Source organism: Delphinapterus leucas, chromosome 16 (genome assembly GCF_059928025.1).
Source record: "Delphinapterus leucas isolate spDelLeu-1000000601 "Yukka" chromosome 16, BTC_Dleu_Yukka2, whole genome shotgun sequence".
Classification (NCBI taxonomy): domain Eukaryota; kingdom Metazoa; phylum Chordata; class Mammalia; order Artiodactyla; family Monodontidae; genus Delphinapterus; species Delphinapterus leucas.
In genome coordinates, this window is record NC_143144.1 from 53,094,860 (window position 1) to 53,121,792 (window position 26,933).

The 26,933-nt window shown below is 42.7% G+C and overlaps 3 protein-coding genes across 5 annotated transcripts in view; 1 reads left to right on the top strand and 2 right to left on the bottom strand.

The window, feature by feature from the left end:
• The window catches only part of LOC149747287 (uncharacterized), a 55,146-nt gene extending 31,742 nt beyond the window's left edge, over positions 1 to 23,404 (bottom strand). Inside the window, exons 1-6 of the mRNA XM_089897358.1 lie at positions 23,384 to 23,404; positions 18,666 to 18,914; positions 14,074 to 14,093; positions 7,130 to 7,187; positions 5,750 to 5,802; positions 1 to 3,309 (exon numbers count right to left, since the gene is read on the bottom strand). The exon at positions 1 to 3,309 is cut by the window's left edge and continues 31,742 nt beyond it. Of these exons, the coding sequence (XP_089753484.1) occupies positions 2,619 to 3,309; positions 5,750 to 5,802; positions 7,130 to 7,187; positions 14,074 to 14,093; positions 18,666 to 18,914; positions 23,384 to 23,404 (1,092 nt within the window). The 3' untranslated portion in view covers positions 1 to 2,618. The remainder of the gene's footprint in view (positions 3,310 to 5,749; positions 5,803 to 7,129; positions 7,188 to 14,073; positions 14,094 to 18,665; positions 18,915 to 23,383) is intronic.
• IDE (insulin degrading enzyme) overlaps positions 1 to 26,933 on the bottom strand; it is a 167,425-nt gene that overhangs the window by 30,975 nt on the left and 109,517 nt on the right. For all 3 annotated transcript variants that reach the window (XM_022569341.3, XM_022569339.3, XM_089897924.1), the window contains one exon: positions 1 to 26,778. This exon is cut by the window's left edge and continues 30,975 nt beyond it. In XM_022569341.3, the coding sequence (XP_022425049.1) occupies positions 26,683 to 26,778 (96 nt within the window). In that variant the 3' untranslated portion in view covers positions 1 to 26,682. The remainder of the gene's footprint in view (positions 26,779 to 26,933) is intronic.
• LOC149747288 (serine/threonine-protein kinase MARK2-like) lies at positions 1,436 to 2,400 on the top strand. Its single transcript, XM_089897357.1, has 2 exons — positions 1,436 to 1,622; positions 1,799 to 2,400. The coding sequence occupies exons 1-2, from the start codon at positions 1,436 to 1,438 to the stop codon at positions 2,398 to 2,400; spliced, it is 789 nt and encodes a 262-aa protein (XP_089753483.1).

A 26,933-nucleotide genomic window follows, 5' to 3' on the forward strand; every position in this document is an offset into this window, starting at 1 on the left:
ACTAGAAATGAAAAGCACTGAAGCATCCTACAGGTTTTAATTTCTAACAAGATATTGATAGGCATAACCCATATAAACAAAAGCCCTTTGGGGTCCTCAATTTTCTTTTTTTTTTTTTGGCTGCTCCGCTCGCAGCATGTGGAACTTCCCTGACCAGGGATCGAACCTGTGCCCCATGCAGTGGAAGTGTAGAGTCTTAACCACTTGACCATCAGGGAAGTCCCTAATTTTTTTTAAGAGTAATGGGTCTCACTTGAGATCAAAAAGTGAGAAAATCACTGTGGTTATCCCCAACTTTGTTGATAGGTCTGTTTCTTCCTATGACCTCATAAGGAGCTATTGTTTTAGAATTCCAAGAACCAAATAAGCTCCCAGTTAGGACTAGTTTATTAGTCCTTCTGGCTCAGTAAGCTGCTTTTCAGTGACCTGAGGGACTTTGACGAAAGTCAGCTTGTTTCCTCCTTGGCATTTTGGTCTATTTTAGTTATTGGGGCTTATTTTCTTCCCCCTATATTATTTTTTCCTCACTTCTTTTCTTTATTCTTTAATTTAATTTTATTATTATTATTATTATTTTTGCGGTATGCGGGCCTCTCACTGTTGTGGCCTCTCCTGTTGTGGAGCACAGGCTCCAGACGCGCAGGCTCAGCGGCCATGGCTCACGGGCCCAGCCGCTCCGCGGCATGTGGGATCTTCCCGGACCGGGGCACGATCCCGTGTCCCCTGCATCAGCAGGCGGACGCTCAACCACTGCGCCACCAGGGAAGCCCTAATTTTACTTTTATTATTTTTCTTTCCCTCAATTTTTTCTTTTTAAATTTAGCTTGTTAGTATTTGCTTTTGTTTCTTTTTAGTTTTGTTTGGCATTGTGTTTTGATTCAGTCATAAAGACCAGTTCATGGGGTGAACTTTGAACTGGTTTTCTTTTGATTCGGACCAAGCTTCTCACCAGCTCTTCCCAGATGTAAGCTGACCTTAGGATGCCTCGACTCCAAGCGCAGCAGTGAGTCCAGCGTGCTGCGGGGCCTCTGAGCCGTCTCTGTTGAGAAGAGACCCAGATTCACATGGCCTCCACCAGACCCTCGAGACCGTCGGCAAGGGAGACTGGGCTACGGTGAAGTTGGCCGGCACATCCTGGCTGGGAAAGCGAGAGCCGTGAAGATCGTTGATGAGACTCAGCGGAACTCCTCCAGCCTCCGGAGACTGTCCCGCAAAGCAGGAATCATGAAGGTTTGGAGCATCTCAACATAGTGAAGTATTTGAAGTGATGGAGGCTGAGGAAACTCTCCGCCTTTGCGGAGAGGAGGACGCTAGTGGAGGAGAGGTGTTTGAGCACCTCGTGGCTCATGGCAGTAGGAAAGCAAAGCAGCTGAGAGCAGAGTCCACCAGGAGGGCATTGTCCACAGAGATTTAAAGGCAGAAAACCTGCTCTTGGATGCGAACATCAGACTTCGGCTTCAGCAACAAATGCGCCTTTTACAACAAGCTGGACACCTTCTGGGGTGGTCTTCCTCAGGCTGCCCGGAACTCTTCCAGGGAAGAACCACAGGAAGTCACCCTGTCTACACTGGCCGATGGATTCCTGCCTCTTGATGGACAGAACTTCAAGGACTGCCAGAGGGGTACTAGGACAGAATATATTATATTCTCTTCTGAATGTTTATGGAATGAAAATCTGTTTAAGAAATCCCTGATTCTCAATAAGAAGTAAGAGCAAATCATGAAGGATCCGTGGATTACTGTGGGTCATGGGTATGAGGAACTAAAGCTCTACATGGAGCCACTCTCTGACTACCAGAAACCCCCAGCAGACTGAATTCATGGCATCCATGGTTACACGTGGAGACAGAGATCCAGGACTCACTGACAGGCCGGAAAGACAAGGTAATGTTCCAATATCTGCTCCTGGGTTATAAGAGATCTGAGCCAGAGGGCTACCGGGTCACCCTGAAGCCTCAGCCTTCAGCGGATCTAAGCGCAGCACTCCTTCCCCGCCCGCAGGAACGGCACAGGGTCCCTGCCAGCCGCAAGCAGCACATTCCTACCTCTAACTGCTGCTCTGAGAACACTCCGCCGGGGAGGAACGCAGGTGTGGAGGAGGATCAGGGCGCAGGGCGGAGGCCACAGCACAGCACGAGCGGCAGGGGAAGAAGACCGCCGCTGCCGCCCACCCCCAGCGCCCTCTCCACCGGCACAAATCAGAGCAGGAATCCCCCGCGCTGGGAGAGGGCCAGCCTCGGCCAGGCCTCCGTGCGGAACGGCCACGGCAGCCTAACCGTGCGGGTCCGGGGCCCCCTTGGCTTCGGCTTCGGCCACAGTCTAACCCGGCCCCGCCTGCACCAGGAATCCAAGTGCAGCCCACGGGGGCCTCCGGCCCCGCCCCGCGGAGAGTACCTGTGAGGAGCCCAAGCCCAGCACAGCCCCCACCTGTCCCCGAGTCCACCCGTCTACCTGCAGTGTCAGTAGGGAGTGGAGCCCCGGCTCTGTCCAAAGGGAACTTCGCCCACAGGGGCAGCCCGACAGGTGCCAGACCCAGACATTCTGCCCTGAGGTGAGACCCCAGCCTCCGCCAGCGGCAAAAGCCACGATCGGCTCCACCGGGAGCTTCTTCAGGAAGTTCAAGTCCAAATCGACAGGAAGAAATCGAGGTTTGCCGGAGGAACCTGAATGAACCTGAAAGCCAAGACAGAGGGATGACACTCCTCACTCACGTGGTGAGCAGCCGAGGCAGAGATAAAACGTGAGCCGCGCTCACTACACTTGAGATGGACGATGGAGACCACGAGCTTCGTGCAGCGGGAGGAGAGGATGCGGGGGCAGGAGAGGATGCGGGGACAGGAGAGGATGAGGCGGCAGGAGACGATGCGGGGGCAGGAGAGGATGCAGGGGCAGGAGAGGGTGCGGAGGCAGGAGACGATGCGGGGGCAGGAGAGGATGGGGAGACAGGAGAGGATGCGGGGGCAGGAGAGGATGCGGAGGCAGGAGACGATGCGGGGGCGGGCGGCGCTCCAAGCGAGCAGCTGCAGGTGCGGCCAAAGCAGGAACCGCAGCTGTGCGAGCAGCCGGGACTCGCGAGCAGGAAGGGCGGCCTTCCGACCCGGGGGATCGAAACGCGGACCCTCGTCTCCATGGCTTCCAGAAGCATCGCCTCCGGAACCAACGCCCGGGGACCAGAGGAGGGCTGCCCCGAGCTGAGGCCGCGCTCGCCCACCTGGTCCAACTCGCAACCAGGCCGGGCGTCTCCCTGGAACCCTGCTCCCACCGCGGCCTCCTCCTCTTCTCTTCCACCCAGTGGGGAGGCGCGATGCCCTGTAAGATAAACACAGGCGACTCCAGTGAGAACACACAGCTGTTTACTCAGAGTCCGCGGAGTCGCCACCATCACTTGCGTCTGGCGGGGACCCCAGACAGGCAGGGCGGTAGGAAGCTCCCAGGTGGAAAGGGAAGGCTCAGGGCGAGTTGATGGAAGCTGCTGGCCAGCGGCCCCCTCTCCTCCCCGCTCCACTGGGACACCGAGACTGGGAGGGGCTCGGGCCCCTAGCAGGGCCCACTTCTACTCTGCCCACTCCGCCCCACATTCCCCTCCAAGCAAACCACCAGCGCAGCCTGTCCCGACCTCAGCCCCTGGGCTGCAGAGGTGGGGGGGGGGGGCTCTGGTCTCCTTCCACCGTGCACCGTGAGCCCTCCCTCCTTCCCCAGTGCTGGCATTTCTCCACAGGGCGCTGGGCAAGGGGTGGCTGTCCTCCTTGCCAGCTCTGTGCCATCCCTCCCCCACGCACTCTGGGGCTGGGAGTGTGGAGGGGCTGCAGGGACATTAGGTTCCCCCTGGGGCCCCTGGGTCCGTTGGTCTCCCTGGTGACAGGGACACAGCATTCTCCGTTCTAGGAGAGCCTTTGTCTAAAAGCACCACTATGCCACCACCCACCATCCTCTTCCCCATAGCTTCCCTGGATTGCACTGATCTGGGCCAAATCTAGTTCCTCTGCAGTGAGCTCCTCCCACCGGACCCTGCTGCCTCAGCTTTCTGTCTCCCAGCCATCCCTTCCTGACAATGTCGCCTGTCCATGGGCTGGGGGACAGATTGGGCAGAGTGGCTCCCTGCCTGCTAACCCTGCAGCTGGTGTGGAGACGGATGGTTATGGGCACTGGCCAGTGATGGCGCTGCATCCCCCACTTAGACCAAGGGCTCCCCTTCCCCTCCACTCCCTATTCCTGCCCTGTGGAACAGCCTGGATGCTCTGAGGGGTCCAAGAAAACATGGCTTTGCTCCCAAATGGGGTGGGGGCCAGGGGGACCCCAGCAAGTGGCCCCTCCCCTCCCAGCATCCCCTCCTGCACTTAGTTTCTCCTGGGATCAAATGCATAGTAATGAGAATTACTCATTACTAGTAGGGGAAAAACTTTAGTCCTCTATAAAAGACTTTTAATCTGAGAGAAATGGGGAGACATTGGGGAGTTTTCACAGAGAACTGACATTGGCTGATGCTATGTTTTCTCAGGATCCCTGTGTTTGATAAAGCGTTTAGGGGGACAAGGGCAGAAGCAGACGGATGCCAGGAAACAGTGCCACATTCCAGACGAGTGGTGATGGTAGACTGGACCGGGTCATGGATGCAAAGGTGGGAAGAGGAGTGTGTCCCTGTGGCTGGCAGCTTGCACCTGCTGAATTAGCAATCAGCTGGCCTGATTTCTGACGGCCTCCAGCAGGGCTCTCTCTGCCTCCCAGACCCAGTGTGGCCTCCCATCCTCTTCTCCTGATCTCTTCTCCAAGACCCCCTCTTCCAGCTAATTCTCAGAAGATTCAAGTGGCATAGGCCAGGGGAGTGCTATAAGATGTAAGTAGAGAGTAAAGGAGTAAAGGAGAGATGACACAGAGAAAGACAAGGTTATCTGTTCATGGGTCTCAGTTGCAAGCAATGGAAACCAACTCAGGTTGAGTCTGACAAGAAAGGAATTTACAATGTTGGGTAGATCACGAAATTGCCAATATGGATGGAGCCAGGTTCTATGAAACACAGGATCAATGCCCACTACTACATGGCACAACTAATCAAGTGTGGACATCCCTACCACCACCAGCAAGCAAAAGAGTCTACATCTTGCACCACCAACCCCTCTAGCACTGCACCCTGCATACCATTTGCTGCCGCTGCTGCCCTAGGAACTCAATCCATGTGGAGGCTCCCAGTCCCTACCCCTTTGAGTCACTGGTTCCTACTTCCAAGTCACTGTAAGTCACTGGACCATGCCCTAGCTGCAAGGGAGTCTAGGACAGCAAGAGTTTGGCATTTTCATCTCCCATTGAGTGAGGCAACCTCTGCATCCCACTATGGCTAATAAGGGTGGGAAAAGACCAAACATCCAAGGGATTGCAGATGCAATACACAAGTGTCCATAAGAGAAAGTACATCAGTTGGGGACCAGTGAATGAACTATGATTATAAAATTACCAGACCGATTTCACTCTATGGCTCTAATCTGCACTACCTGAATGAAAACCCAAGAGAAAAATTATTCTCCTGAGGGAACCACCTGAAATGAAACACTTGTTTGGATATTTGTTTAAATATTATTGTCAACAGCCTGATAACATTTCTATGAAACAATGTTTCTGATAGATAGATAAATAGATAGACAGACACACATAACACTCAAATCCGGACAATGTCATTTGACACCCCCTCTGATCCAGCTGTAACTAGAGCTGAATAAACCCTTGGAACTCCCAGGTATTCAAACAAATAAATTACCTTTTCAACCAGTTAGTTTGAGATGAGTTTCTGTCACTTGCACCAAAGAGAATCTGAAATATTTGAATAAAATTGGCACTTAACATTTGTTGATGCTATTTGTTTGTACTACAGACATAAATGGACTTATATGAGAGTGCTTTTAATTCATATCAGAAGGAAATGGAAAATAAAAACAGAAATGATTGTAGATTTATTTTTATAACCCTTCATCTGTGAGAACTGTGATAAATTTTATTTTCTTTACAATTTTTTCTTAGTTTTTAATGTTTAGTTTTTCTTAATATTTGTAAGTGGGACAAAAGCATGTTTAACAAAAAGTTGAGGTCCTACTGTATTTTGAAAAATTTATACATTCCAGGCAAGGCAGGTTCTACTTGTTCCTGGAAAGGAACAAATATTGACATAGATTTAAGGCCAATTTGTGAAAGAATAGATGTTAAAACTTAAGCTATTTATAAAATATGAGGGGAAAGGAACAAAGAAGATTACATTTGTGATTAAATATAGTAATAGTATAAAATTAGGGTCAATTAAACATTTGAGTCTAGCACTGATGCCCCCTTATCCTCAATACACACACACACACACACACACACACACACACACACACAGCAGTTACTCTGCTCTAAGGGTTCTAGGACACTAGATTAAACTTAAATAGTACATAAAATGTGTATAAGAATTTTATGAGATAGTTCCCACTAATCATCAAAAAATGAACAAGGGCACTTACCTCCCCACCCCTCCTATAACTTCTAAAATGATAGTAAAGGGAATAATTTACAAGGTCAAACCACAAGGATAAGCAGAAGTGGCAGGAAGACAAAAGCAGTAAAAGTTTGGAAGCAAGAATGCATGTGTACAAGTAGTAACTTTTCTGCAAACATGAGGAAGCCAAACCCTAACCAGCAGCAACAGAGTGTGAGCAAGCTCTTCCCTGCTGCGGCCCCTCGGAAGCTCTGGACCGGAGGCTTCAGTGACCCTGTGGAGGATCAGGTGGGTGAAAACTCGGGGAACTCAATGCAAGTCTGAACACAGTGGCTGGAAGCCCATATCCACTCCACTGGTTGAAGACTGGAGCTTTACTCCCTGGAGATGCTCATTCAACAAAGCTCTGGCCTCTAGGGCCCCAGCCTCCTCTGTAGGCAGTAAGGCTGTGCTGAAAACACGGGAACAAGTGAGAATCTACACACCAAACAGTGAGCCTCTTGTCCACTAGGCTCCCCAAATATTGGGGGTTAATTTAGGGTGCAGCTTTCAGGCTACCTTTACTCTCTTCTGTTTATATTTATATGTTTTGAATTCTTTACAATAACATGTATCATTTATGTATGCAAACAAAATTCAGGAGGTAAATTACTTCCAACTTAGACATACCAGGCGCCAAAGAATGTGTTGCTTTGCTCCAACAAAGAAATGACATCTTGAAGAGCAGCTAAGTTGGAGTGACCATCCAAGTAAGTTGATAATTCACTCTTATTCACCAAGATCCACCTGCCCTTTGCATAGACATAATCGAGCAATCCTTTAAAGAGAAAGAAATTGGGGTTAAGACTGCACAACTGATAAGTGTCTGACCAGAATTCAAACCCATTTGTCGGGCTCCAAAGTCTAAGCGCACATCCCACACCGTAAGACCTCAGAGGCTCTGTAATCACATCAAGTTGCCACCCACAAATCTGGACTTGCAGATCCGTCACTAGGAATTAGTTAGTCTCACTTTTTGGTGAAGAATACATTTTTTAAAAAATCACCCTCTCGGGGCTTCCCTGGTGGCACAGTGGTTGAGAGTCCGCCTGCCGATGCAGGGAACGCGGGTTCATGCCCCGGTCCGGGAAGATCCCACATGCCGCGGAGCGGCTGGGCCCGTGAGCCGTGGCCGCTGAGCCTGCGCGTCCGGAGCCTGTGCTCCGCAACGGGAGAGGCCACAACAGTGAGAGGCCCGTGTACCGCAAAAAAAAAAAAAAAAAACCAGAAAGATAGCTGCAAAACCCCCAAATAACAGAAGATTAAATAACACACTTCTAAATAACACACAAGTCAAAAAACAAGTCTCAAGAGAAATTTAAAAAAAAATTGGAACTAAATGAAAATACAACTTATAAAAATTTATAGTATCCAACAAAAGTGATGCTAAAGGAAAATATATATAGCATTGAATGCATGTGTTAGAAAAGAAGGAAGATCTAATATCTGTAAGCCTTCACCTTAGTAAACTAGAAAACAGCAAACTAAATCCAAAATAAATAGAAGAAAATAAAAAATTAGAGCAGAAATCAATTAAATTGAATATAGGAAATCAATAGAGAAAATCAAAGAAACCAAAAACTGGTTCTCTGAAAGATCAGTAAAATCGATGAGCCTCCAGCCAAGCTAACCAAGAAAGAGAAGACACAAATTGCTAATATAGACATGAAAAAGAGGCCAGCACTACTGATCCCACAGACATTAAAACAATAATAGAGGAATATTATGACAACTCCATGTGCACAAATTCTGTTGATCTTTTTAAAGAACCAAATTTAGGTTTTGTTGATTCTATTTTTTTTCTATTCTTTATTTCATTTATCGTTTCTCTAATCTTTATTATTTCCTTTCTTCTGTGACATTTGGGTTTAGTTTTCTCCTCTTTTTCCAGTTATTTAATGTAAACAATTAGATGATTGATTTGAGAAATTTCTTCTTCATTAATATATGTATTTACAGCTATAAATTTCCCTCCTAGCACTGCTTTGGCTGTATCTCATAATTTTTAGTATGTTGTATTTTTTTTTAAAACATCTTTATTGGAGTATAATTGCTTTACAATGGTGTATTAGTTTCTGCTGTATAACAAAGTGAATCAGCTATACATATAGTATGTTGTTGTTTTATTTTCATTTTCCTCATGCTATTCTCATTTCCCTTGTGATTTCTTCCTTGACCCATTGGCTCTTTAAGTGTATGTTGTTTAATTTCCACATATTTGTTAGTTTTCTATTTTTTTCCTTCTGTTATTGATTTCTAGTTTTATTCCATTGAAATAAGAAAGGTACTTTGTATGACACCAATCTTTTAAAATTTATTAAGTTTTGCTGTGGATTAACATATAGTCTATCCTAGAGAATATTCTATTTGTGCTTGAGAAGAATGTATTCTGCTGTTGTTCAGTGAAGTGTTCTGTATGTGTGTTTAGGCCTACCTGGTTTATAGTGTTGTCAAAGTCCTCTGTTTCCTTATTGAGCTTCTGTCTGGCTGTTCTATCCATTATTGGAAGTGAGGTATTGAAATAGTCAACTATTATTGTAGAATTGTCCACTTTTCCCTTCATTTCTGTCAATTTTTACTCCATATAACTTGGGGCTATGTTATTAGGTATTCGTTTATAATTCTTATATATTCTTGATTAACTGAAACTTTTATCAATATATAATATCTTTTTTTGTCTCATAACCTTTTTTGACAATCTATTTTGTCTGATAATAATATAACAACCCCAGCTCTCTTTTGGTTACTATTTTCATGGAATATCTTTTCCATCCTTTTACTTTTAATCTCTTTGTGTCTTTGTATCCAAAATAAGTCTCCTTGAGACAACATGTGGTTGTATTATACATATACAAAATATATATATTATCTGCATGAGGAAAACTACAAAATTCTGATGAAAGAAATCAATAAAATCTAAATAAATGTAGAGATATTCCATATTCATGGACAGGAAGACTCGTGTTAAGATATCAGTTCTTCCTAACACGATCTATAGATTCAACACAATCCCAATCAAAATCCTACCAAGTTACTTTTAGAATACCAACAAACTGATTCTAAAGTTTATATCAAAGGCAAAAGACCCAGAATAGCCAAAACAATATTGAAGAACAAAGTTGGAGGACTGACATTACTGACTTCGAGACTTACTATAAAGCTACAGTAATGAAGATGGTGTGTATTAAACAAGAAACAAATAGATCAATGCAACAGAATAGAGAGCCCAGAAATAGACCCTTACAAATATAGCCAACCAATACTTGACAAAAAGGCAAAAGCAATTCAATGGAGAAAGGATAGTCTTTTCAACAAATGGTGCTGGAACAACTGGACATCCACATGCAAAAAAAAGAATCTAGACACAGACCTTATACTTTTCACAAAAATTAACTGAAAATGGATCTTATACCTAACAGTAAAATACAGAACTGTACTCCTAGATGATAATATAGGAGAAAACTGAGGTGACCTTGGGTTTGGCAATAGTTTTTATATTTATTTATTTATTTATTTTTGGCTGCACCATGTGGGATGTGGGATCTTAGTTCCTTGACCAGGGATCGAACCCACGTCACCTTGGAACCCACTCCGCATTGGAAGCACGGAGTCTTAACCTGGACTGCCAGGGAAGTCCCCTGGCAATAGTTTTTAGATACAACACCAAAAACACAATCCATGAAAGAAAAAATTGATAGGTTGGACTTCATTAAAATGAAAAATTTCTGCTCTGTGAAAGACAACTTTAAGAGAGTAAAATGACAAGCCACAGACTGGGAGAAAATATTTGCAAAATACTGTTTCTAGTAAAGGACTTGTAACCAAAATATACAAAGAACCCTTAAAACTTAATAATAAGAAAACAACCCCATTAAAAAGTGGACCAAACATTTGAACAGACACCTTACCAAAGATGGCAAATAGCAGATGAAAAGATACTATTTCAATATCAAATGTCATTAGGGAATTGCAAATTAAACAATGAGATACCACTATATAGCTACTAGGATGGCTAAAATCCCAAACACTGACAATGCCAAATACTGGCCTGGATGTGGAGCCACAGGAACTCTCATTTATTGCTGGTGGGAATGCAAAATAGTAGAGCCATTTTGGAAGATAGTTTGGTAGTTTCTTACAAAGGTATACATAGTTTCACCATACAACCCAGCAGTCATCCTCCTTGGTATTTACCCAAATGAGTTGAAAACTATGTCCATTCAAAAACCTGCACACAGATGTTTATAGCAGTCTTATTCACAATTCTCCAAATGTAGACACAATCAAGATGTCCTTCAATAGGTGAATGGATAAACTGTGATACATCCATACAGTGGAGTATTATTCAGCAATAAAAAGAAATGAGCTATCCAAAAAAAGAACTTGGAAGAAACTTAAATGCATATTGTTAAATAAAAGAAGCCATTCTGAAAAGGCTACATACTGTATTATTCCAACTACGAAATTCTGGAAAAGGCAAAACTATAGAGACAGTAAAATGGTTGGCGGAAGTTCTAAGAGGAGGGATAGATGAATAGGTGGAGTACAGGGGATTTTTAGGGCAGAGAAAGTATTCTGTCTGTACTGTAATAATGGTTGACATGACATTATGTATTTGTCAAACCCTTTGTACATAGACTGTACAACACAAAGAGTGAACCCTAATGTAAACTATAGACTTTAGTTAACAATAATATATCAGTATTGATTTGTCAATTGTAACAAATGTACCACACTAAAGTAAGAAGTTAATAAGGGAAATTGTGTTGGGGTGGTAAAATGGGGGAGAATGGAGTATTTTGGAATCTGTACGTTCTGCTCAATTTTTCTATAAACTTAAAACTGTTCCCCCCCAAATAAAATCTATTAAGTTTTTAGGGGACTTCCCTGGTGGCGCAGTGGTTGGGAATCCGCCTGCCAATGCAAGGGACATGGGTTCGAGCCCTGGTCTGGGAAGATCCCACATGCCGCAGAGCAACTAAGCCCGTGTGCCACAACTACTGAGTCTGCGCTCTAGAGCCTGCGAGCCACAACTACTGAGCCCACGTGCCACAACTACTGAAGCCTAAGCACCTAGAGTCTGTGCTCTGCAACGAGAAGCCACCGCAATGAGAAGCCCGCACACTGTAACTAAGAGTAGCCCCCGCTCACCACAACTAGAGAAAGCCCGCGCACAGCAACAGAGACCCAGTGCAGCCAAAAATAAATTAAATAAATAAATTTATTTTTATATATATATTTTTTTGCGGTATGCGGGCCTCTCACTGTTGTGGCCTCTCCCGTTGTGGAGCACAGGCTCCGGACGCGCAGGCTCAGCAGCCATGGCTCACGGGCCCAGCTGCTCTGTGGCATGTGGGATCTTTCCGGACCAGGACACGAACCCGTGTGCCCTGCATCAGCAGGCAGACTCTCAACCACTGTGCCACCAGGGAAGCCCAATAAATTTATTTTTTAAAAAATCAACTGACTTTTAAAAAATTAATAGACTTTTAATAATTAATTAATTAATTTTTGGCTGCGCTGGGTCTCTGCTGCCGCACTCGGGCTTTCTCTAGTTGCGTGGAGCGGGGGTTACTCTTCTTTGCGGTGCGCGGGCTTCTCGTTGCAGCGGCTTCTCCTGTTGCAGAGCATGGGCTCTAGGCGCACAGGCTTCAGTAGTTGTGGCGTGTGGGCTTCAGTAGTTGTGGTACACGGGCTCCAGAGAGCAGGCTCAGTAGTTGTGGTGCACGGGCTTAGCTGCTCCGCAGCATGTGGGATCTTCCCGGACCAGGGCTCGAACCCGTGTCCCCTGCATTGGCAGGCGGATTTGTAACCATTGCACCACCAGGGACGACCAGTCAGTTGATTCTTAACATAAAATGGGAAAGCACTAGGAAGACTTTAGTCAGGAAAGCGACCTGGTCAGATTAGGTGAGGGGTAACGCTGTCTCAAGGCAGTGTGGAAAGGAATGGGAGTAGAGTGAAGACAAAGAGGGAAATATACAAAGCCTGGCCTCAAGGAGTCATGCCCGGTCCACATCAAAGATGGAGACAGTCTCAGCTAGGGTAATGAGGAAGGGAAAGAGGAGATGGGCTTGAGAAATATTTCGGAGGTCAAACAGGCAAGATGTGGTGGTTGGTTGTATGTAAATGGTAAGAGAGGGAAAGGAGAGGATGACACCCTGGTGACCAGGTGGGTAATATTCTGCCTGATTAGACAGCAGTCCCCCTGTTGACTCTCAGATACCCTCTGGTGTCCATTCCTTTGTCATCACAGACTGAAATATGTACTCATTTGTGTGCTTATTTGCTTAGTAGCAGTCTGCCCCTCCAGACTGAAAACGCAGTGGGGTAGAATCATGTCTGGTTTTGCTCATCCTTGTACCACCAGCACTAGCAAAGTGAGTGGCACGTAGTCAGCACTGAATAAAAGCTGTCCAGAAAATACACAGAATGGGAAACGGAATATACGGGAAGAAAAGACACTTCAACGAGTTCCTTTTTGGACACGGTGAGTTTGAAATGAATGTGCAAAAATCCAGGTGGCAGTTGGAAAGGAGTCTGAAAACTCAGGGAGAGGTTAGGTTTGGAGATAAAGACCTGAGTGTTACCAGAGGGTAATAAAAGCCTGAAAGAGAGAACAGCATGAGGAGCAGACCTGATGAAGTTCAACAATTAAAGGAATTTCCTTCCTCCTACTTCTTAGTCAATTACCTTTGCTTTCCAGAAGTACACCGTCACTGTCCCCTGGGCAGCTCACAGAGCCGGCTTGTGACAGCTCCAGGGTGCACAATTCTATGTTGTGCTCCAGGGAGGACCCACCCAAACCTTTAGGACCTTTCCAAGGAGACCTCATATGCCTATAATATCTTCCCCCTATTTTGCCAACTCAATTCTCCCAAGTTCTTTAAACAACCCCTGATTTCCGAGAAATCCTATTCCATGAAATTCTCCTGCACTAGACCATACAACAGCAATTATCCTGAATATCCTAGCCATCAAATGGCAAATTGCCCACTCTGCTTAATCAAAATGTAGAAATCTTACTCTTTCCCAGTTCATTTTCCAATTAGATACCTTTGTTTCTCATCTGTCCACCCTAAAGACCAAATTAGGCCTGCGTTGATACAAATACCTGTTTTTTTATTACCATTTGGTTTATTATTTCTATTCTGTTGACTGTGTGTTCAGTCACAGCAGGGGTCTGTGTACTTTAACTTGGTGCCGACCCTGAAGAAATCACAGGCTATATCAGGTAGGGTGACAGGACTTCCTGGCTTTTCTAGTACCATTGTGTTGAAAATGTTCTCCCTAACCAAGTGGTATGTGGAACTATGGATTTTGGCTCAGATAATGTTCATCAGGAAAGGACCCAGGCTCCTCCGGCCTGTCCTCTCTGACAACCTTAATTATACTGGCTTTTATCCTCACACTTGTCATCTCACGGACAGTGATGGTTATTCCACCTCCAAGTTTTCTGTCCCCAGGAATATGGGGCAGGAGGAGGGGGGAACAAGGGAGAAAAGGAATTTTTTTTGTACTAAGTCTTATCATTTCATTCTGGAAGGGAAGCCTCCCTAGTGTTTTTTACCTACATCTCATTGACCATCTGCAGCTAAAAGGGGACAGAGATTAAGATCGTAGCTTTTATAGCTTCTATGAGCTTCTATGATAGAGCTTAGCAAGAGATGGAAGAAACTGAGAGTTGAGAATTGCCAATCAAGTATTTCAGATTTAGAAATAAACATAAAGGGGAATTCCCTGGCAGTCTAGTGGTTAGGACGCTTTTTTTGCTGAGGGCGAGGGTCTGATTCCTGGTGAGGCAACTAAGATCCCACAAGCCTCACGGCCAAAATTTAAAAAATTTTAAAAAAAGAAATAAACGTAAGGTTCATTATTATGTCTGTATATTTCCTAAAATACTGTGAGCATATCTTAAGCTAATATACTCATGTTGATGTTGATTTCTTTTGCATAATTCTTAGAGTAATTTTATTTCAAAATTTTACACTCTATAATATATCAACAACGCTACCCATCCCTTTTTTTTCCCCCCCCGCCGGTACGCGGGCCTCTCACTGCCGTGGCCTCTCCCGTTGCGGAGCACAGGCTCCGGACGCGCAGGCTCAGCGGCCATGGCTCACGGGCCTAACCGCTCCGCGGCATGTGGGATCCTCCTGGACTGGGGCATGAACCCGTGTCCCCTGCATCGGCAGGCGGACTCTCAACCACTGCGCCACCAGGGAAATCCCCCATCCTTTTTTATTTTCAGTTTTGATGTCAGTTTATATGGTCTATTTTATCAAAGTGAGCTAGAAAAGGAATTGAAAATATTTCTAGATGCTAGTTCTGGGTGAATAAGATATATTTTTCTCCACATGTTGTTCCTTAAGTTAGACCTGGAACTTTTGCCAGTGGTGGCAAGAACAGTACCAAAGATAATTTTACCTATCTTCCCACATTTGTGCTGCTTGGCACATTACATAAATTGGAGTTGACGCAGCTGTGACGTCGGAGAATGGGTTTTATGTGGGGCCTTTTTCATGGAGAAGTGCTTTGTCTCCCTCTGGTGGACAAACTCATCTTTGCAACGTCAGCGGTAATTCTCACTTCAGGATCACCAGGGGTGCCACAATCCCAATGTGCTAAGCAAACACACACACACACACACACACACACACACAATTAGACTGGTCCCTGGGCAAAACTGTCAAATAATTTCAACCCAATTTTGATACCCTATATATTTACCAAAAACTTTCTCACATATTTTCTCATTTAATCCTCTCAAGAACTTGTTAAAATGAGTTTTCCCTCTTCTCATGAGTACAAACACTCACCTAAGAACACAGAGCCCTTGCATATCTTAGGTGCACATTCAGACCCTGCTTTTCCCTTCATCTTTGTGTTCATTAAATCTTACAGTGCCAGGGCTTCCCTGGTGGCGCAGTGGTTGAGAGTCCGCCTACCGATGCAAGGGACACGGGATCGTGCCCCGGTCTGGGAGAATCCCACATGCCGCGGAGCGGCTGGGCCCGTGAGCCATGGCTGCTGAGCCTGCGCGTCCGGAGCCTGTGCTCCGCAACGGGAGAGGCCACAACAGTGAGAGGCCCGCGTACCGGAAAAAAAAAAAAAGAGTGAAAAGGCAAGCCAGAGATTGAGAAGTAGTATTTGCAATGCATATAACTGACAAAAGAGCTCAGATCCAGAATACTTACAACTCTTATGACTCACTAAGAAAAAGACTGGCAACACGATAAAAAAAAAGGGGGGGGGGCATGAGACTTCACAAAAGGGAATATTCAAATAGTCAATAAATATATGAAAAGGCTCTCATCTTCATTAGTATACAAAGAAATACAAATTAAAACTACAAAGCATTCACCTACCACACCCGTTAGAATGGTCAAAATTGAAAAGACTAACAACGGGGAGCAAGTGCAACTCTCATACCCTGCTGGTGAGGGTGTAAGTCGGTACAACCACTCTGGAAAATTGCTTGATGGCATCTCCTAAAGTTGAACATACACGGTTACCTATGACATAGCAATTTCACTCTTAGGTACACCCACAGAAATGCATGTAAGTGTGTACCCAAAGACATGTTTAAGAATGTTTATAGCATTATTTATAAATAACTAAAAACTGGAAACCTAAATGTCCTTTAATAGTATAATGGATAAATTGTGATATATTCATACAATGGAATTCTATAGAATAAAAGTGGAAAAAACTATAGCTACACACACAATAAATGGGTAATCTAACATGAAATTTTGTACAAAGTCAGGCACAGGCAATGCGTATTTTTTAAATTTCATTTGTATTAAGTTCAAAGCAGGTAAAACTAATCTATGCTGTAAGAAGTCAAGATAGTGGTTACCTTTAGGTAAGAGGGAGAGGTAGAAAGTGTAAAGGGGAAAGGATAATGATACAGTTCTTCCCCTGAGTTGTCAGTACACAGATGTTTTCACTTTGGGATAATTCACTGAGCTGTAAACCATTTTGTGCACTTGAGTAAAAGAAATTTCTAAAGCAAAACAGAATATTCAAAAATAGTTTTGTAAAACTAACTAAAAGTCTTCCTTGTGTTTTTCACCATAAGTGAGGAGAGTTTTAATTGATGGGATGTTATCAACAGTGTTCCTCAAACTTTACTGTACATATGACTCATCTGAGAATCTTGTTAAAAGGCAGCTTTGATCCAGTATTCTGGTGTGGGGCTCACAATTCTTGCATTTCTAGTGTTAACTTATAGAAAAATGCACAACATGAGAATTGTGAGTTTGAGTTTGATTCAGGGTCTTACTGAGGACTCCCGCCCGGGAGACAGCCACTCAGTAGCTCTGAGGAACTGCTCTGAAGAGGTGGGCGAGGAGCCAGGATACACATGACTTTGTTTTGGCTGGGAAATATGTGTAGTCAGGCATGCATCTTGGTAAAAGATCACTGCTAATCACAAAGAACAGACGTCTCAAGTTAGTGATTTTAGGTTTTTCTGTGTGTGGGAAGATGCAAGAATCTGGGGTCATTGAAATTCTTCCTGAGACTTCCGTAGTGGTGCAGTGCCTAAGAATCCGCCTGCCAATGCAGGGGACACGGGTTCAAGCCCTGGTCCGGGAAGATCCCACATGCTGTGGAGCAATTAAGCCCGTGCACCACAACTACTGAGCCTGCGCTCTAAAGCCCGCGAGCCACAACTACTGAGCCCGTGTGCCACAACTACTGAAGCCCGCACGTCCTGGAACCTGCGTGCCACAACAAGAGAAGCCACCGCAATGAGAAGCCCACGCACCGCAACGAAGAGTAGCCCCCGCTCGCTGCAACTAGAGAAAGCCCGTGCGCAGCAACGAAGACCCAACGCAGCCAAAGAGGAAAAAAATAAAAATAAAAGACATTCTTCCTGAGATATGCACCTAATTATCTAGGGGCCAAAGCACAGAATGCCTCATCCTGTTTTTTCATCCTGAATTCCCCTTAGGGTGCACTGTTGGTGGGTGACTGTGGTGGGTTGTGATTTAACCCACTTGTATAACTGGGTGATGAGTGACGCTGTTTATTCTTTTTTGTTCACAGTCTCTCCCCTTTTGGTCATAAATTCGATTAAGGTTGGAGAGGCATTTTATGACAAATTTGTCCCATGGTGCTAGGAAGTCTCATTCCTAGGTTTAGTGAGGATTTAATTGAGAGCCCATTCAAGTGCTATATCTAGATCCATCCGGTCCTGTTAATAACCTAAAAATTCTCTGGATCATCTGTCTTACTAGTCTATTATGATCCAGGAAATGTTTCTCCCTTGTTGCTTCTTCCTATATATATTAAAATTAATTTTATACAGAGCTATATATGTCATCAATTGCCTCAAGATGTTTAGCTGTCATCAACTTTGTCAGAGAGCTGGTTACACAGCAGGCGATGCAAGAAACAACAATCATAAAATAACAGGATACCACTAGCAACATTACTAAGATCATAGTACAGCAGCAAGAGTCACAAAGCGTAAACAGTTTAAAAGCTACAAAGGGAGATCAATTAGAACAATGATCAGTATAACTAGTAGCAACCTGGATCATAAAAAACGCCAAGTCCAGAGGCGAGCCAGACAAAGAAGCCAAATTCTGGATGGATCAGGTAGAGGGAAATAGATGTTAACTAACGATAACTTAAGAAGGCTTATCATCACTTATTTGACAATGCTTCCCATGTAATTTAACCAAATAAGTATAATTAGTCTAATACCTCTCTTTGAGATGTTTCAGGGGCCCTCTGAAACATCCCAAAGTCAGCTAGAGGTCAAAAGAACTCTATTTAGAATCTGATTTGGGGAAGTTTGTCAAAAATATCAGAAGTTTTAAAAACAGTTGATCAATTAGGACCGTAGCGTAGATCACTGTGAAACAGTACTTCTTCATTTAACCAAAGTGATAACAGAAGATTTCAAAGGCAAATACAGAAAGTTACAACAGATTACGTAAGAGGTAAAGAAACCGTTATCAAAAGCAGATACTCCAAAAAAACTTTGTCCTCTTAACAGAAAGAATAGAATTCTAGTTTTGTACAACCTTACTTTTAAGATTCATTTATTTAATTTGTTCTAATCCTAGCCAGGCCTAACCATACACAAAACTGTTTTCTCAGGGTTCCTTTTCCATAACCTTTCTATAACTTCCTTTTTTTAATCTTTAACCTTAGCCTCCATTAGGACCCCATCAGCAAGTCTTGGTCTTATAAGGAGTTCCAGAAACTTTTCCTTTTTATCTGCCAGCTGTTTTATCCATTCCTGTATAAAAGGCTTTGGGGTCCCCAGTGAGGGGTCCAGCCAAGGAACCCAGGCCCTTTTGTCAATGTTTAACTTGATTAATTGGCCTGTTGCTCTAAGCAATTGCTGATCGGGTCTCTCAGTGTAAATTTTCCCTTCCAGCCCCTTTTTTCCAAACTGGGGTAAATAGAGCAAACTTGTTTGGGGCCCTTTAATATTGGGTGGACCCACAGAGGGTCCCTTTGGCTCATCCAACCTTAAGTAGTGCTGTTTCAAAAGCTTTGTTTCAATCCCATGAATATCCAGGCCACAGGACTTTCCCCTTAATAACCCTTTCTATTCCCTTGTTAACCTAATTAACATTAATTAACCTAATGTTTTATTAGCATCTGTAAGACCCAGTGAGGGAAGCTGATTTCACAAATTCAAATAGGCTTCCCGAACAGATGTTTTTTTTTTTTTAAACTAAGGGAGTTCTTAAGGTTAGTCATTACATTTCTTTGTGTCCACCTTTTAATTTGGTCTTTCCATAGCTACCAATAAAATAGCTGTTTACGAGGAGAGCTCTCTAAAAATTTAAGTTTAGAAGTTTAGAAGTTTTTCCAATTTAAAGGATCCATGATTTGGCCATTGATGAGTAGGATCTGAATAGGGATTCAAACGAGTAAGACACAAGAGGTGTCCCCATAGGATCGTGCAAAGGATGCAGCCCTCACAAGATCCAGAAAGTTTATTTGCAAAAATAGTCTAAGAAAGTAAAGGCCTTTATTGTACAGGTGGATCCAATGAAAGTTGACATGATGAAGGCCCCTTATGGATTGGGAACCCTTATGACAAACTCTCCTGAGAGCTGACAGGGCCAAAGGGACTGCTCGGAATCCTAGTCTCTTCAACTGGCTTCCAAATGTACACTGTATGAGTACCTTCCAGATGGCAGAGGCCAGAAAGAGTTTTCTCACTGATCAACAAACCAAGCTCTCAAGACAGAACAAGATGCCTAAGAAGATCAGGTACCTTTACATCTCAAAGGCACAGGGAGATAATGCAAGTTCCTCCTAGAAGCGTGTCTGGGTTTCTCCCTTCAGCAGACTAAAACCACCATGGGTGCTCAAGCACTGGATGGCCAGTTCTAATGTGTACAACCCCAGATGAGCGTATCTTTAATTAATGAATGGGTTTCTCTACGGGACCGCTGCATGGTATGAGGACTTGCCTCCACCACTCCTGTAAATTTCTCAGTTGCCTGAGAAAGCTGTAACCAGCTGGGAGGAGCATTTTGTCTCTTGTTTTGGAGCTAAAAGCTCTCATATGGTGTCTTCATTTTTATTCCAACAAACTCTGTTAAAGTAGCCCATTCAAGGAAAGACACCAGGTTAGCCCTTACCTAATCACCCAGTCCAAACCTTCCCAGTGTCTTTCAGCTAGACAATTTTCTCAGCGCATTTGAACTGAGCAACCTTCCCAGTGTCTTTCAACTGAGAATTCAGGTACCTCTTCTTGAACTGCCTTAAGTTCAAGGAAAACCTACTCCTCATAACAAGTTTACCACCCACTGAATAAAACTCAGAATCGTCAACCAAGATGGGAGATCCAAGACCAAGAGAGACTTACCCAGTCACCGAGGAGGTCGATGAGCCTTCTCTAAAAAAGTTTCCTTATGTCCTTTGATCCCATCTGCTGACCTCAGTCTCCAGGCAATCACCCATCTTCCTTCTCACTGTAGTTTTGCTCTCCTGTTGGCTTGAATTTGCATTTCCCCATGACTCATGATGTTACCTTTTCGTGTACATATTGACCATTACTTCCATCTCCTTTGGTGAAGCATCTATTGAACTCTTTTCCAACGTTTTTGTCTTACGAGTTTCTTGTATATTCTTATATGTTAAGTCCTTTGTCTGATTTATGTATTGTAAATATTTCCTCCCAGTCAGCAGCTTGCCATTTTCTTAATGGTGTCTTTTAAAGAGAAGACAGTTTTAAACTTGAAAAACTTCAATATGTCCATTTTTTCTTTGATGGTTAGTGACTTTTGCATCCTAAGAAATTTTTGCCTAACAAACTTCGAAGAGATTTTCTCCTAAGTTTCCCTGTAGAACTTTTACAGTTCTAGTTTTTATGTTTAAATCTGTAGGCCTTTCTGAGTTAATTCTGTATATACTGTGAGATAAGGGTTAAGGTTCTTTTTTTTTTTTTTTTTCCCATAAGGATATCCAGTTGTTCTTGAACCATTCATAGAAAAGACTACTTTTCTCCCATCAAATTACCATGACACTTTAGTCAAAAATTAATTGAAAGTAAGGTGGGGCTCTATTTCTGGACTCTGCTCCCTTCCATTGATCCATATGTCAATCCTTAGGCCAATACTCACTAGCTTGATTATAGTTTCATATAAGCCCTGCTATCAGGAAGGATAAATTTGTTCTTCTTAAGAATTATTTTAGCTATTCAAGATTCTTTGCGTGTTCATGTAAAATTTTAAATCAGCTTGTCTGATTTTAATGTCTGTCCAAAAAGCCTGCAGGAATTCTGACAAGCATTGCTTTAGAATCTATAGCTCAGTGGGGAAAAACAGATATCTTAAAAGCACTGTCCTACAATCCATGAATATGGATTTTGTCCATTTATTTTGGTCTTTAAAAACTTTCCTTCAGTAACGTTTTGAAGTTTTCAGTGTACGGGTTTTTCACATTTAAAAATATTTTGCCCCTAAATACTTTTTTGGTGCTATTATAAATTATTTGAATTTTGTGGACAGTATAATTTGTTGACATAAAATTGACTTGTTAATGTTATTTCCTGCAATCTTGTTAAATCAATTTAGTACCATTTTTGTAGTCCTTAGAGTTTTTTTGGTACGTGCTCATGCCATCTGTGAACACTTTTTACTTCATTCTTCCCAATCTTTATTGTACTGACGAGGACCTCATATACAAGTTTGAAAAAAGTAGTGAAAACATACATCCTCATCTTGGTGCATCTCTTAGGGTCAAAGTGTTCAATATTTTATCCTTATTTATGATGTGACCAGTACGTATTTTAAAAATTCCCTTTATTAGGTTGAGGAAGTTCCCTTCCATTCCTTGTTTGCTGAGAGCTGTTAGTATGAATTTTGTAAAATGCTCTTACTCTACCTATTGAAACGACTATGTGGTTTTTCCTCCTTAATTCTGTCACTATGGTAAACAATACTAATTGATTTTCAAATATTATACCAACCTTGCATTCCTCCTACTCTGTCTTCATGTAAAGTTGGTATAATATATGAAAATCAACTGTATAAAAAAATTCCTTTTTATCCATTGTTGGATTCACATTGCCAACATTTTGTTAAAGACTTTCAGGACTTTTAAAAGGGTAATTGATTTAGAGCTTTCTTTACTTGAAATACCTTTGTCTGAGTTTGGTATAAGGGTAATGCTGACCTCATAAAAGGGTTCCCTCCTGCTTTCTAAAATGTAAGATTGGTATAATTTCATCCTTAAATGTCTGATAGAATTCACCAATGAAGCCATCTGGGTTTGGGATTTTCTTTGTGGAAAGGGCATTAATTCAATTTCTTAAAACAGATTAAGGGAATATTCATATTTTCTATTTCCTTTCATGTCTGTTTTGGTAATTTGTGTCTTTCAGGAAATGTACCTCTTTCATCTCAGTTGTCAAAATTACTTGTCTATAATGTCTAAACAAAAACAAAGGGGACATAGGCCAGACCTACCTTTGGGTGAGACCCAATTCCTGACTACACATCGACAATGTTTTTAGGAGATACGTGATGAAGTATGTAGGGGTGAGGAGTCAACATCTACGGAGAGAGAGGGAGGGAGGGAGCAATGCGCAGCAAACATTATTAAACTGGTGAATACAGGGTGAAGGCTATATGGGCATTCACTGTACTATCTCTACAACTTCTGTAGATTTAAAACTTTTCCAAAAAGAAGTTAAATGATATATTCATATTCTACAACCCAGTGATTTAAAGAAATAATCAGAAAACCACACACATACTCTGTCTGCACAAGGAGTTTTATCATGGATCAGAGTTTGAAAACACCCTAAATATTCCACTCTTAAGAGGACTGGACAGTGTGACACCAAAACCTCAACAATAATGGCAGCAACAGCAAACACCAAACTCCCCAAGAGTATCCTCGTGGAACATTCTCAATATAGACTATGGAAAATGTTGTAACACTGAATATATGACCCCATTCTACTTGCACAGGAAAAAGACTGCAAAAGAACAATGCAGAAAAATGTGGTGGTCCTGGAGGGGTGGGGTTACAGATGAACTTGACTCTTCTTCACACTCTCGTTCAGAATCACTTGAAGGATTCCAGATCATCTCATCACTCCAGGGGCGACAGCAAGGAGAGCTTGCATTGATTTAAGGGCCTAGCAGGCCAGGAGGCATGGGTCTGGATTGACTCCAAGAGGGAGGGAGATCCCAGTGGTGATAACTGGCCACAAGGGAGTCCAGCAGAGGGGAAACAACAGAGGACTGGAGGAGAGGCACACAGACTCTGAGACTTGGTCTCACTCCCTCCAAAATAGGCAAAGGTTGGGAGACTAAGGTGGTATCGGTGAAAAAAGTTAAGTTTCATACACATGTAAAAAGCAACTGCCCTTCTACTTTGTTCCACAAGTACCTTTGTAGACTTGGTACCCATTATTACGGGAAATCCACATGGAACAATGAGAGCTAGAGTTTAAAGATCTGAGGGGAGGTTTGAATCCGTGCTTCCTGCACGGTCTGGGGCAAACTGTTTAGCCTTTCTGAGCCTATTTTCACTTCCGAAAACCTGGGATGATGGTGATTTTCATCATCGTCCTCCCATGTCAAAAGACTGGGTGAGAAAAGTAGCAATTCAGTACTACCAAGACGCTTTGCCACAAGAAACCATGGAGTGGTCAACGTCCAGGTTGATAAGGACAGTGAATGAACTTCATCGGATGGGCAGTACAGAACACTAGAGATCTAGAAGCCTACTGGTCAGAGGCCCTTCCAGGGAGGGCTTAGGAGGGCAGGAACCATCCTTACAAAGGGAGATGAGTATGTGGGAATCCTTGGTTTTCACCATGAACATGCTGCGACTAAGAGAAGGGGACCAGATGATTCCCCTCACACACCATGAGAGAGGCGGAAACTGCACCAAGGCCTAAAACCTGGGGTGGCTCCAGGCCTCTGGATGGGGCAGCTGCGTCCTCCCTGAGCACGAAGCTGACCATGTGCCCTGCACTACTGTCCTAGGTTGGAAACTGAAGAACCACCAGATTCCCTCTTGAAATGCTTGGTTGAACCAGCTGGTAACCACACGAGTAGAAAGATTATTTTGACAGGGAGTAAGAAGCCAGGGATCGGACAAGGTATCTGCCTAACCTGCCTCTGGAGACATGCGAGGAAGATGAGGAGAGAAATATTTTTTCTACCTTCTGAATTCTCCTCCCTGAAACTCACAGGACAAATCTTTCTGGGTTTGGGGTCAGCAAGGAGTTCAACCTCTCACACTGAGATTCCTGTTTTACAAAAGTGATCTACTCTTAAGACTGTGAAATTGACCCATTTATTTGACTAAATCGCTGTTACCCAGATTCACTTTAAAAAAAAAATCCACTGCTTTCTACATTGGGAACAATGAAAGCAAGAAACATCGTCAAATCGGGATGTTGAGAGGTAGGTTGAGGACTGGCCACTGAAACTGTAAAAATAATACAAATGCAAACTCCAGAGGTGAAATTCAGGCAATTTATTGTAAACAGGATTACCCTAGCACTCTACCACGTACTGGCTGTGTCACATGCTCTCTCTTCCACATCAAGCAGTGAAAAAGAAGGCTTTTCAAAAAGTCACGGGTAACTAACACCTTAGTGTGTTTCGCAAATCTCATTTACTAAGCGCTGAGTAAAGAGCAGTAGCCAGGTAGTCTGTTATTGCTCAGGGACTGCAGCTTGGACCCATGTAGCTGAATCCATAAGGATGCCTGAGTGATCCAACAGTAGCTCTAGATCCAAAGTGGAAACCAGACAACGCTAGAGTACGCTCAAGAGCAACCACAGGCTCCTGTAAGACGACGTGAGATGCCGTTCAGATTTCTTCACGTGACTTTCTCATAAAAGTGACACCGTTCAATTTCACCCCCTCCCTTTTTTTTTAAAGAGCAAAAAGTTACCCAGTAGCACATAATTTTCCACAGAAAAGATATAAGTGGATTTTTTACTTTTCCAGTGGTGGATTTATGCACTCAGGACTAGTTTTTGATCCCTCTCGTATATATCTGCAGTTTGATGAAAAGCTGCATAGTCTACAAATGCATAAAACCAGAAGGAAGTGATGATGACTCACGCACCTTCTGATGGACAAAGACAGGCTTCATACAAGGAAGCTCTTGAAGGCAGGGATAAAAAGATGGTTACAGCACCACATATGTCTGACAGTAGAAATGGAGCCCCGCTTTCAAAAGCAGCCTCCACAGTTGGGATTATCATTCTTGCCCCAAATTCAGATTATTCAGAAAAACAGCAAATGTGAAAACTTAAGATGTGAAAAGACATGACTCTACAGAAAGAAGTCCTGGCAAATCAAGTCATATGGAGGTGAAATGTCATTTGAAAATGCCATTCTTTACTTTGCCTGAGTTAGTGAACTACAGGGCCACTTACTGTTACTAGTGCCTGTATGTCTCCAATTTCTCTTTAAGTTTTAATAACAGTAAATATTTCAAAACAGCTGTTAAATCTACAGTAACAATTTCATCCAAAATTGTATCTCATGAAAAAAAATACTTTTTAAAAGTTCACTCCAGTCATCATCTATGTGTTTGTATGTTTGAATTTATATATTCAAAAAGTAACTTTACACTTAAGGCAGTATTAGACTGGTAGCAAAACAGGATTCAGAGTCTCTATGGAGAGCACGCTATTGAAGAATCCAAGGCTTTCCTTTTTATACCTCCAAAAAGGTGTCTGTGTACGTGTTGCCTTTTATATTCATAATGGGGCAAATATTTTGGTTCGTATACTGACTGCAATTTCGTGGTAGTAAAAAGTTACAGGTGTTTAGAATAGATGATGTTGGAAAAGCATGTCACACACTCAGTGGGATCTGAAGTTGACCCTGTTTGTTTCTGTTAAATAAATACAGCAACGTGTTGATGGGAAAAAGTGACACTGATGGAACACTGCAAACCAACTATGAACAAGAATGTCAATATAATTCAATCAGAAAAAAACAAATCACAGTAATCCTGAGAAATTCAGTTTGGGACAAAATTGATGTAAGGTAAGTCTGTATTTCTAGCACTGTAAATAAGTAGGGTGTTCTAGAGTTTTCCAGCATTTTACTAGTTTGAATAAAAAACATGTTCAAATTCTATAAAAAGATTAAAACCATGCCTTATATAATCAGCAATTTCACTAATAAAAGAAAATTACATTGCTTTGTTCATTATCTGCCAAACGTAATGTTCTCCATTATTTACATGAAACCATTAAGTAGAAAGCAAAGTTGAGGATCCATTTTTAAAAAGGTATTATCTTTCTACATGTTTTTAAGTCTTTTCTGTCAACCTAGGAGGCTTTTAGAAAAAAGCTAACATATTTTTCTTCTGACAAGTGACTATTTTACAGAATAAGGAAGAAAGTTTCTATAGGAATATCATCCATCATTTTAAGTATTGTTATATAAGGGACATTTCTCTTAGTAATGAAAAGAAAACTTTTAAAATATTAAGAGGCATGTATTTTAAAAATATTCTACATCTATAAGATTTTGTAATTTAATTACTTTGGATTTTTAATATTTCTACATAATGACATTTGACAACTTTTTTTTTTTTTTCTGTTTTTCTAATAGTGAACCAGAAAATATTAAAATGGCCAAGATTGTTTTCCTAGCCCTTGGAAGACTCAGGAATGCATCCACTTGCACTTTCCCACACGTGAGGAATCTTCAGAGTTTTGCAGCCATGAAGTTAATATGTGGTTTCACAAGGGGAAACAGTGGCAAACCACGCTTGAACTCAGTCATGTTCTGAATCACTTCAGGCTGCAAAGAAAAAAAGTTTTCTCTTAGTGTATTTAGCCTAAAAAGCAGACCGAACAGGACATAAACTTTATTTTTACATAAACACACTAGTTTCTACACTATATATTACATATTATATCTACTGACCTCTCTTCCTGGATCAGTAAGGTCAGAGG

Bases quoted from the DNA above. Each gene is read 5' to 3' on its own strand.
- LOC149747288 (XM_089897357.1), top strand. From the start codon at position 1,436: ATGCGAACATCAGACTTCGGCTTCAGCAACAAATGCGCCTTTTACAAC. The intron at 1,623-1,798 runs GTACTAGGACAG...TCTGACTACCAG, and splicing joins CTTCAAGGACTGCCAGAGGG to AAACCCCCAGCAGACTGAAT.